Below are 12,210 nucleotides of genomic sequence, written 5' to 3'. Positions count from 1 at the left end.
AACGATCTTTTGTGGATTTTTGGCATCCTCTCGTTTCTGCATGTGATAATATATGCCCCGTACAAGTTATATTGAGCTGTTTATATCACTCTCTCTCTCTCTCTCTCTCTCTCTCTCTCTCTAATTTCAAACTCTGGTCTTAATATGAAGCTCTTAATATGAAGCTCTTAATATGAAGCTTTTAATATGAAGAACAATTCACTTGAATAAATGGTACTTATAATTAAACATTTTTGCAACATAAGTGATGCTTCGAATTGAGGACAAAACTGTGCTACCGGTATTTCAAGCACGCTGACAAATTTTTCAATGTTTGTCATTTGCGAAGCGATTTCTGACGACCAGATAAGATGGCATGCCAGCTTTTATCACTAGGGCTGTCGTGTTGATACACAATTGATAACAAGATAATTGGTGAGCTTGACAGCAGCTTCCGATCAAAGGTCATCAATATGAAACCTAGGCATATATTGCTCACCTAGGCTGATTGAATTGCGTAATTTTTGCCCCTTCGGCAGAGAATGTCAATAAGTGTTTCAAGAAAGAAAAATAAGTAGCTCTTAACATCAACAACTACATGCAATTTCAATAAATTTATTGTGCCATATTCAGTATGAGGTAGTGCATAATCCCACAATACATTCCTTACGACCTTATGTTTTTCAATGATCATATTCAACCAACTTTTTCGCTCGAGTCCGAACGTAGTACGTATCTTCCACCCGTTCAAATCCAAGCTTTACGAACATGGCAACCGACGCGTCATTGCCACTGACTATCGTCCCGTAGCAATTCATGCCATTCTTGGCCACCTCCTTGGCAATTGCTTTCGCTATCAGCGTTCCGTAGCCTTTCCGGAGATGAGCTTTCGCCACCTCCAGTGGTCCTATTGCTCCCGTTGGCCACACAAAACTCCAAGCTAGCATTTCGTCAGATTCATTAAAAAGGCCAATCGATATATTCCACGCAGCGAGCCGTTTCATGAAATACTCCGATCCTTCATGCCGCCATGGCCAAACTTGATTGGCGATCACCGCATGCTCCACCCCTAGCTTTTTCAGGTGTAATCCTTCTGGCAGGTTTAATTCCAGTTTGAGACATTCTTCTACGGGTAGTTCGTACTTCATGCTGCTCTCCACTTCCCATAGGACATCCACATCGCACATACGAAGCACCTCCTGGATTACCGGGCGTTTAGATTCCTGTGCGCTGACGATCATGTAGCTGTAATCCCAATCCAGAAGCAGCAGAGCCCGCTTCAACGAATCCCCCGAATCGTCCAAACTGTGCATGTAGAGATGGAACCGGTCCTGAAATTAGGATTCACCTATTAGGTTACATGTACAGTAGGTTGCGGCTTATTTTTCGAAAGTTTTCAAAATCAAAAGTTCGTGTGTTTTTCTGAATTCAAAACACATGAAAAGGGAAACCTCAAATTTTGAGCAAGAAATATTAAGATTTAGAGGTGGCGCAAGCGACTTAAAGGTGGATTTTCAAGGTTTTGAAGCTCTTAGCATCATTCTCTTCAAAACCAAACTTGTGAAAAGTGTGAACAATATCAAATTTGTCAAAAATCAAAACTAGTCTAAGTTGAAACAGTTTTCACCAAATTTATCCTATTTTTCCTAAAATATCATATTTGTTTGACTATAACTTTATGAACTCAATCAATCAATCAAATCTTAATCAATTTCTACTCTTTTACATGCTTTTGAAGCAATTTCAGTAGTTTCTAAACTGTGGGTACAACAAATTGATTTAAAAATATTTTTACTTAGTTTTTTAACAAAAACTGTCTAAAAACATGAGTTTTCTAAAAACAATATATTTTTAAATTTTTGTCAGTTAAACGCTATTACTTAAGCTTAAACTGGTTTATCTCATTCGTTAAACCTCCAAAATGATCTCAGAACCAATTTTTCATAAATGATATAGCAAAATTTTCCAAAATTATATGCACTACCCAACTTGTAGTTATAAGAAGAATTTTTATAAACTTCGCTTAATCATTAAAGAGTAATTTCCAGCGAAAAAAATAAGCAATACGAAGAAGTTTCATCAAAACATCATGTTTTAGGTAGTTTTTGTAAAATAACTAAGAAAAACAATATTTTAATATTAAACGTTTGAACACACACAGTTTGAAAACCGTAACCGGTCGTTTGAGAACGTCGCGACCCATTGGAAGCCCACACAATAGAAACCTCAGCCAGCGCAGTTGCTGGCTAGTGTAGTGTGCTATTCCTATATCTAAAAAACAATGCGCTCTCGGGCTAGGCATTGGATATATATAGAAAAGCGTTGTGTTTGGATGGGCATCTAATTCTTCCGAAAGAGGTGCACTTTGCGAAAGAGGACCACGTGATTATTGAGCTGAAATCGAATTCAGGTTAACTTCTGCGTTCATGAGTCCTCTCATGGCGTAGTGGTTAACGCGCCCCAACTAGAGATCGGGGAGTCGTGAGTTCGATTCTCACTGAGAAGACGTGTAACTTTTTCGCAAATCTTCACAACAATTTGTCCATCTAATCCAATTGCAAATTATATGTAATGTTTAGCTTTTCGGTAGTTGTGAAAAAAATAAGCAATACGAAGAAGTTTCATCAAAACATCATGTTTTAGGTAGTTTTTGTAAAATAACTAAGAAAAACAATATTTTAATATTAAACGTTTGAACACACACAGTTTGAAAACAACTTAACTTCAAACACATGCAAAAATATCTGCAATCGGATAAGTATTCAAAAAGTTATAGGTCAAACAAAGATGTTTTTTTAGAAAAAAAAGACGAATTTAGAGAAAATTAATTTTAACTTAGATTAGATTTCATTTTATACAAAATAAATATTCTACACAATTTTTATAAATTCAATTTTGATAGGATTGATGCTAAGAGTTTCTAAATTGATTAGAAAATAACAAAGTCATGAAGATTACACTAAAGTTCATGTTTCGTAACTTGAAAATTCACCTTTAAGTCGCTAGCGCCACCTCAAAGTCTTTATATTTCTGCTCAAAACTTGAGGTTTTTCTTCATACAGCCATCCCATGAAAAACCGATCTAGTAGGTCACCGAATCCCATGAAAATTGGCTATTTTGTTCCTTATCCGAAATAAGGATACACGTGGTTTTGGATTTTTTGATTAGCGTGATCTTTTCCGAAATAGGGTGACCAGAAAAATCGCGATTTTGCTAAAAAACCACTTGACCGATTTTCAGTTTTCTTGGACGAAATGAAAGCTAAAGATTTTGACCTTTCAAGAAAAATATAAAATTTCACAAAAATAGTTTAATTACATGAAACAAAATAAAAAAAATCCGTGTTTTGAAGGCCTTGGGATAAAAGAAGCTATTGGTGTTCTAAGTTTTTCTTAAAAGTTCTGAAAATTTTACGTTTACTGTAAAATTTTCAACGATGTATGTGTTTAGTTTTTGAGATATATTTTTTTGAAAATAAAAAATCAGTCATTTTTCATCAGCTGTGAGTATCCATGTTTTCAAAAATTTGTAAGAAAATCAAGAGCGTATGTTAACAAAATCTGAAAGCGTTAATATTCATTGAAAATGATTATCTTTCGAAGAAAAATACAAAAACTGGGGGTTAGATCTGACGGTAATGGTCTATTGTAACATTCGACAAAAGTAGGCATTGAGTAAATGGAATACCAAGTGTGCATTTCATAGCAGTATGGGAAGAAACTTAAATTTCAAAAAATTACCAAGAACTCGAAAGTGTTATTTGAGGCTGAAGTTTTGTGCAACTCATATCGCATACTGGATGAATAGTCAGAAAATAATTCTGGTACAAATTTCATTGCTACTACATTATGAGGCTCAGGTTTAATCCCATTGTGACTGTTATGCGGATATATTTAGCAATGTGACAAAATAACTTGGTATTTTTTTTTTTCAAATTTTCTAGAACAAACTCAAGGATTTCAGTAAGTTGATCGAAAGTATTTATCATTTGATGACTCTCCCCGGTATTAACTCGGAATTGTCTAAAATGTCAAACGTGATTTAAATTCAGGAGAGCACACGATTTTTTTGGTTTTAAGAACTTTTGAAGAATAAGCCGCACCCTACTGCACACCAGCGGATTGCACTCTAATTTTCAAGTAGCTTTTGTGGGTCCAAATGAACAAAATTTGGGATTGACACAAGATTTTTGTAGTTCGATCATTAGGGGCCACCCTAATGTACACGCCACATTTCATCATCCTCAACACCAAACACACATACCACCACGATAAACGTTCCGTTCTCTCGCCAATTGTCGTTCAGTCCGAGCACCTCCAGCGACTTGATCTTCGGATCGATCGCCACCCAGTTGATGTAGTTCTGAATGGTGTTATATCCGATTTCGTGTTTGGGCCAATCCTTCTTGAACAGGTCCCTCAATGCCGGCCAGTCCTTCCGGGCGATCGGTTTAAGCTCGTCGCGGGGGTGCATTGCTCCGGAGATTCACGACGCACTGCTAGGCGTCCGATCAGAACGACGATGGACTGCAAACTAGTGCTGGGATTGCGAAATACAGTCGCGGCATGGCGATTTTTTGGAGAACCGCGTCAGCCTGGAGCTAAACATAATTGGCAAACGAAGCGCCAGATAAGATAATGCGCAATAATGGATATCTCGGGAGCGCGTGGTTGATGGGATGTTGACATAGGTCGACAATTATAAGCCAATTCGTTCGACAACAGCTGATGATACTGTTTTTTTTGTTGTTGCAAATAATCTCTCACGTTTGCCGGTTCGATTATTTGAATCAGAGCGGAAGGTCGTTCGCGTCAACTTAATTACAGTGAGGCATATATGTATTTGAACGTTTTGGCCACCTTCTAGATATTGGGTTCGCCGTAGAGTTTAGCGAGCTCGTGGTTCATTCTTCGCTGCCACACACCGTTCTCCTGCACGCCGCCGAAGATCGTCCTTAGCATTCGGCGTTCGAAAATCCCAAGAGCTTGCAAGTCCTCCTCGAGCATAGCATAGTCCACGTCTCATGTCAATAGAGGTCTTATGAGCGTTTTGTACATCGTGCATTTGGTACGGGGGTGACCGCAGTTTCTTCTGGAGCCCATAGTAGGCACGACTTCCAATGATGATGCGCCTTCGTATTTCCCGACTAAGATTGTTGTCAGCCGTCAGCAAGGATCCAAGATAAGTCGCGCTCAGTTTGGTCTACCGACATGTACTTTGTTTTCGACGCATTTACCATTAGCCCGACTCTTGTTACTTCGCGCTTGAGGCGGGTGAAAAAATCAGCCATCGTTTCAAGTTTTCTCCTTACAATATCCATGTCGTCCGCGAAGCAAACAAATTGTCCGGATCTCGTGAATACCGTGCCTCTTACAAGAAGTCTTTCAGACTTAGAGTTCTGATAGTTAACCAGAAATGTACGATTTGACAGATGAGGGATTCCACGGAGGCATGCAAGTCGATTCTGATCGACCATTTCAAAAATATCTGAAACTTTGCACAGTTTTTCAGTTCCATCTAAATCGTCATTTTCCGATATCAAATCTTCAAGTTGAGTCACGACTAACTTTTCAAATGGGTGTATGTGAAAATGGTTCAAAAATATTCAAAAAGCTGCACAGCAAAAACGGTTCGTTCGATTGTTAGACAACTAAAGAAACCAAGTTAGACAACTAAATAAAGATTCCAAAAAAAATTGACACAGTAAAAAAAATTTTTTTTGCATTAAAAAACATCATTTTTGTCACAAAAACTCAAATATCTCAAAACTCTATCGGAATACCAACGTAATTTTTTGAGGGAAAACGGTCCATTATATTAGCTATCTACCATAAAAATTTGGTGATGGTAAGCCAATAAACAAAAAAGTTATGACATTTCAAATATTTCACAAATTTGACACTTAGTGAAAATTTTTTTTTTTTTCATTGTTAATTTATTTTAGGACCGCAGTTTGTTGCTGAATTTTTTGTTAAGGGTACCACATGAGGTTAACAAGTTGTTTTCATGATATTTTATTTAATTATTCATAACTATTATAGCATCTATTAGAAAGTTAGACGCGATCCAGTGTTGTGATCTAAAGTCTTGATAGTGTCATATTTTTTATTGTACGTAACTGAAGAAAAATTCTCTCAATAGTGTTGAAACCTTTTGATAAAAGAAACCTATAAGAAATCTAATATTGAAGACAAAAGCTACAAAAACAGTTTTCTATACAGGTATACGACTAATTTACCTGCAAAAAGTTTACCTCGTAGAGAACAAGGCGGGTCTATACCCAGGTGATCTAGTATACGTAAAGCAGGTCGGTTTTCTCGGCGCTGGTTTTCTCCACAAAGTTAAAATCTGATTACACCTGGGTATAGACCCGCCTTGGTAGAGATGATGATAGGTACATACCATGAACATACTCACGAAAAAGCTAAAAATATACTACCACTATGGTTATAAAAGATTTAATTGTAAAATTTTTCTTCAGTCAAGCAAACGACACCAAACTAGTCAGTAAAAACTTAAAAGTGATTTTGTTTATTAAAATCTAACGAGCAACATGAGTAGTCGCTTTCTCAACTGTTGCAGGCCGTTTGCAGAAAAAAGTGTTCGAAAGAGCTACGAAATCTCACCGAAAGCACCATAGATAAACTGAAAGCGGCTGGTTATGCTCCAATGTCTACATTGAATACAAATTTACGCATTTGTACGTCCTGCCGTTTAAACGTTGACAAACGGGCAATCTGTACATCATCGGTGGATCAGGTTGCAGGAAGTTCGAAAACAACAACAACTGAGGAATTACTAGATGCACCGACAACAACTGAGGAGTTACCAGAAGTACCAAGTGCAGATAGTCTTGCCACGGTACCATCAGCGACATCTGTTTCAACAAATCAATCAGAAGATGAGTGCATCCAGAAGGTCAACATCGAACGCTTCAACGAAGGGATAGCTGGAATAAAAGTGACTCCGATTAAATGGACGAAGATGGGTTACGTCAATTATCCCGAGAAAAAATACCGTGAAATCAACGCAGCTGTACGAAGAAACCTCTTCAAATTAGGACCTGAGGATGTGGAAAATACAGACTACGATGAGGTAATTATGAATATGAAGGAAAGGTTCTCGAATCTAGCCACGACAAGGAAAGAAAAATTATTGATTTTGTCGATGCTGCCAAGCTCGTGGTCTATTCAAGACGCCATTGATGAGTTCAAAACCAATAGAAATACAGCAAAAGAGGCAAAACAATTCAAAAATAACTGTCTTGCAACCAAAAATGCTAGGTCGAGTACTTCATTAACAGATGAGACAAAAGAAAAAAATAATTCAATATTTTGAAGACGATGAAGCAAGTAGAGCTAGGCCTGGCCAAAAAGATTATGTATCTGTAAAAAAAGATGGAAAGCGTCAAGCAATCCAAAAACGATTAATGATGACTACTTTGAAAGAAGCGTATACACGCTTCAAGGAAATTAACGAAAATATTAAGGTAGGTTTTTCCTCATTTGCAAGCCTTCGTCCAAGGCAATGCAAGCTTCTATCCAATTCAGGAACACATAATGTTTGTGTGTGCACAACACACGAAAATATTAACCTAATCTTACATAGTTTGAAAAGAATCCATTTTTTTCAAAGGATATTAAAATGTTAACTGGTAGTCTTTTGTGTGAAAATACAACATCAAATTGCTATCTACGATCTTGTTCGGATTGTCCAGATTCTTCATCATTGGAAAATACTTTATTCGCTGAGTTTGAAGAAAATTATATTGATCAGTTATCATTTGAGCAATGGGTGACCACGGATAGGTGTGACCTAGAAATTATTGTAAAACCTGTAGATGAGTTTGTGTCATTTTTTTGCTTTAAATTAGAAAGTTTAATTCCTTTATTAAAACAGAGCAATCCCGCTTTTTAAAAAATACGAAAAATACATTACAAGATGGTGAATTTTTAGTCATTTGTGATTTTTCTGAAAACTATAGCTTTGTATTGCAAGATGAAGTGCAGTCCCATCACTGGAACGTACAACAAGCTACAATTCATCCATTCGTTATTTATTTCAATGGAAGTACGCAAATTGAACATTTTAGTTTTATTGTAATTTCCGAAGATTTAAGACACGACTCAGTATCTTTAAATTTGTTCATTGCCAAAATGATTAACTTTTTACGCGTTGATAAGGATAAAGAAATCAGAAAGATATATTTCATGTCTGATGGAGCAGCATCGCAGTACAAAAACCGTAAGAATTTTTCGAGCCTATGTCAATTTAAATCAAAGTATGGAATTGATGCAGAATGGCATTTCTTTGCTACGTCACATGGCAAAGGTCCTTGTGATGCTATTGGAGGAACCATAAAGCGCATGGCCACAAGAGCAAGTTTAGCCAAAGAACGTGAGCATCCAATTAAAACTGCAAAAGACTATTAGATTGGGCGAATCGCAGAAAAGAAGAAGATTTAACAAAATTATCATTTTGTTTTACTACTACTGAAGAGTACGAATTAACGGCATCAGAGCTCAGCGAGCAATATAATAACGCGAAAACGATCCAAGGAACCCAAAAATTTCACTGTTTCATTCCATTGTCAGAAAATAAAATTAAAGCAAAACTATACTCGAACTGTACTGATAATGATGCAAAAGTGTTCGATATTGTAAAAAAATTGAATAACAATAAATAAATAAATAAGTATTAATAAAATGTTTTCATGATCTCATAACGCATACCCAAATCTAAAACTTTTAAAGTTTATATATAACATTTAGAAACTCATCGATCATACTCTAAAAAAAATATCCTGGTAAAAAAAAAATTATTTTCGTGTAATCTGTTATTTCATTTTAATTTATACATATATACATATACATATAATATTTATACATATACATAATATTTACACATATAATATACATAATACTAATGAATACATGAAAACGACTTGTTTAATTCACGCAAGGCCTTTAACAAAAAATTCAGCAACAAACTGCGGTTCCCGTAATAATTTAAACCGACTAAATGTGAAAATTGTGACATGTTTGAAATGTCATAACTTTTTTGTTTATTGGTTTACCATCACCACATTTTTATGGTAGATAGCTAATATAATGGACCGTTTTCCCTCAAAAAATTACGTTGGTATTCCGATAGGGTTTTGGAATATTTGAGTTTTTGTGTCAAAAATTATGTTTTTTAATGCAAAAAAAAAATTTTTTTTACTGTGTGTATTTTTTTTGGAATCTTTATTTAGTTGTCTAACTTTGTTTCTTTAGTTGTCTAACAATCGAACGAACCGTTTTTTGCTGTGCAGCTTTTTGAATATTTTTGAACCATTTTCACATACACCCTTTTGAAAAGTTAGTCGTGACTCAACTTGAAGATCTGATATCGGAAAATGACGATTAAGATGGAACTGGAAAACTGTGCAAAGTTTCAGCTCAATAGAAAAAAAAATGAATTAAAAAATTTACCAAATTTTGGTGCTGTTGCTTGGAATCACTCAGATAAAACAAGCAGAAAGCAAGCTGATTGGACGATAGCTGGAAGCTTTTGCAGGTTCTTTGTCCGGTTTTAAAATCAGTATAACTTCGGCATTTTTCATTTGTTGAAAACGTTCGTTAAATATATCAACCAAGAATGATAAACTTTTCTCTGGAAGTATCTTGATGAGGATGTAAAAACCCAGACAACCAAAATGTACGTATAACGAAATCACCTGGAGGCTTTGCACGAGCAATATTTCACTTATAAGATGTTTCTACAGCAGAAAAGCAGTGTTGCTCTGAAAGTAATTGAATGATCATCTCAGCATGATTAAGACTTTGTTATCAATAATAACAATTTATCCTTAAGTCCAATCGAAATGTGGTCTTCAGCAAAGTTGTAGCTGGGAAGTTTTCACATGAGATGAGTGTGTTCACTTCTCCATAGATTATTATGACGAGCAGTTAGAGAACTGAACACAAAAGGTTTGCATTTTCCATAGTAATTTCTATATAAACTTCAAATAGCGTGTGCACAGCATTCTTCCGTATCTCTTCAAATTTTTGGAAGATCGTTTTCATCATAATTGACATCGTTTAAGCATAGGGGAGCAAAAACTTCAAAATTTGCATCAGTCTAGTGCATATATTATGTGAAGAATAATAGCATACAATGCGAGTGTTTGAATTTTCTACCGAACTAACCTGTTTTTTTTTTGTATTATAGACCCTTTAACTTTATTGTCATTCAGGTCTTGTGTATGGTGGAACGTTCTATAAACTATTGTATACATTGATATTTTTCAGATAACATATAACTGTTTCAATTCTTTCTTCATCATTTGCTAAAATCTCCCTCAAACTTATCGGCAATCCTACTTTTTTCCTTTCTTCGTCTAAACTTAAACATTCAACTAATAAGTGTTTAACAGTGAGCAATTCGTTACTCCACTGGCACATTAGTGCTGCCATTCGTTCGAATAGATGTTTGTGTGTTAGGACCGTATGAACGATACGTATTCTAGTAAGGACTATATTTTCTCTCCGAGTCTTGCCTCTAGTTTTGTACGGGATGACCGAGTCTTTTACTTCTCTTAATTTGTTTTCTCTAATCTTTCCTCATTCGTATTGCCATTTAATTATTATTTTATTGTTTAAAATTTTCTTCATTTCTTTATAGTCCAATGCAATGCTGGTGTCTATTCTTTGTTCTAAGGCTAACTTCGCTTCTCGGTCCGCTTTCTCGTTACCTTCAATACCTATACGACTCGGTACCCAAAAGAATGTGACCTCTTTTCTATTTTGTGAACAATGAGTGTAAATCTCAAGCATTTGATCTTTCCATAGACTTTTAACTTTACTACTCTCCAAACATGTTACAACACTTAATGAATCAGTGCAAATTAAATATGCACCCTCCCCTTCTTCATTTGCTACCAACATTATTGCCTCTTTTGCAGCTAGACTTTCTGCTCCATAAATACTACTCTCATCATATATCCTTTTACGAATTGACATATCATCACTGACTACACTATACCCACATTTATTGGACATTTTTGAACCATCTGTGTATAAGGTTTTATGAATCCTGTATTTTGTTACTCTTCTTTCATTGAAGAGCTTCCGCAACATGATTTCAGGTTGTTTACGACGCATTGCTGTATACAGGGTCTTGTCCACAAGAATTTTCTTACGTTTCCATGGTGCACAAGATGGTAGAGTAAAAATGTTAAGTAAAGGAACCTGAACTTCAAGCTCCTGTAGCACATGGCCTCCTCTTTCTCTGATTGTCAGTTCTGGTACCGGTTGTACTGATCCCCACTCTTCTCCGGAACTGCTTTCATATGTTGTTGTTTCTTGTGATTCATCTTCGCTGCTTGTTGTTTCACATGTTTCTTCGATTATCTGGGGTTCCAGAGCTTTCAGTTTCACTGCATACAAGGCTGTCCGTTGATCCACGTATGTATTGAAGCTTGGCATACCAGCTTCAGCCCTTATGCTTTCCGATGGACTTGAACGAAATGCACCGCTTATAGCTCCCATTCCAGCATTGTGTACTACTTCAAGTTTTTTCAAAATATCTTTGGACACTGAAAATATCAGAGGTGCAGCGTACAACATCTTCTCGAAAATCGTCGCCTTGTACAGCTTACATATTGTTTCTCGATCACCACCCCATGAGCTACTAGCTACACATTTTAATATTTTCATTCTCTGCTGACACGATGCTCTAATATTCTCAACATGTTCTCTGAACCTTAAACTTTGATCAAACCAAACACCCAAACACTTGAATGTTTTTTCCTTCGGTATTTTCGATCCATTTATTGCCAGGGAGCTTGTCAGAGGCACTTTTCTAGCTCTAGCTGTTTTAAAAGTCACAGTAGCACATTTTTCCGCGGACACGTTGAATCCAGTTCTTCGTTGCCAGTCTCTTATTGTGTTCAATGCATTTTGTAGTACGTAAAACGGGGTAACTTTGATAATGCGGGTAACTTTGATAGTGCGTAACCCGCCACATACTAAACGAAATATCATAATTTCTGTAAATCAGTTAAGCAAAACGAATGCAAAACTTAAAAATATTAGTATGCCACTTCATGTAAGAGCGGTTTTCATTTGAATCAAGAACATTTTAGGCTTTTTACACGAATTTAAAAAAATTACACAATTTTAGCATTTTCGAAACGTTTACAAACAATCTGTTCTACGATCACTATTTGATGAAGTTTTGAATAGTTG

At 36.0% G+C, this 12,210-nt stretch overlaps 1 protein-coding gene across 1 annotated transcript; it reads right to left on the bottom strand.

The window, feature by feature from the left end:
* Window positions 1-560: 560 nt before the first annotated feature.
* LOC5572618 lies at window positions 561-4,533 on the bottom strand. Its single transcript, XM_001660434.2, has 2 exons — window positions 4,244-4,533; window positions 561-1,310 (listed from the first exon to the last, which is right to left on the bottom strand). Exons 1-2 carry the CDS (start codon window positions 4,451-4,453, stop codon window positions 663-665), a joined length of 858 nt encoding a protein of 285 aa, XP_001660484.1. The 5' UTR covers window positions 4,454-4,533; the 3' UTR covers window positions 561-662.
* Window positions 4,534-12,210: the final 7,677 nt, after the last annotated feature.

This window comes from Aedes aegypti, chromosome 2 (assembly GCF_002204515.2).
Source record: "Aedes aegypti strain LVP_AGWG chromosome 2, AaegL5.0 Primary Assembly, whole genome shotgun sequence".
NCBI lineage: Eukaryota > Metazoa > Arthropoda > Insecta > Diptera > Culicidae > Aedes > Aedes aegypti.
This window is presented reverse-complemented; position numbering and strand designations above follow the sequence as displayed.

Coding starts and splice junctions, on each gene's coding strand:
- LOC5572618 (XM_001660434.2), bottom strand. CDS start 4,453: ATGCACCCCCGCGACGAGCTTAAACCGATCGCCCGGAAGGACTGGCCG. Junction 1,311..4,243: donor ACGGAACGTTTATCGTGGTG/GTATGTGTGTTT, acceptor TCCTAATTTCAG/GACCGGTTCCATCTCTACAT.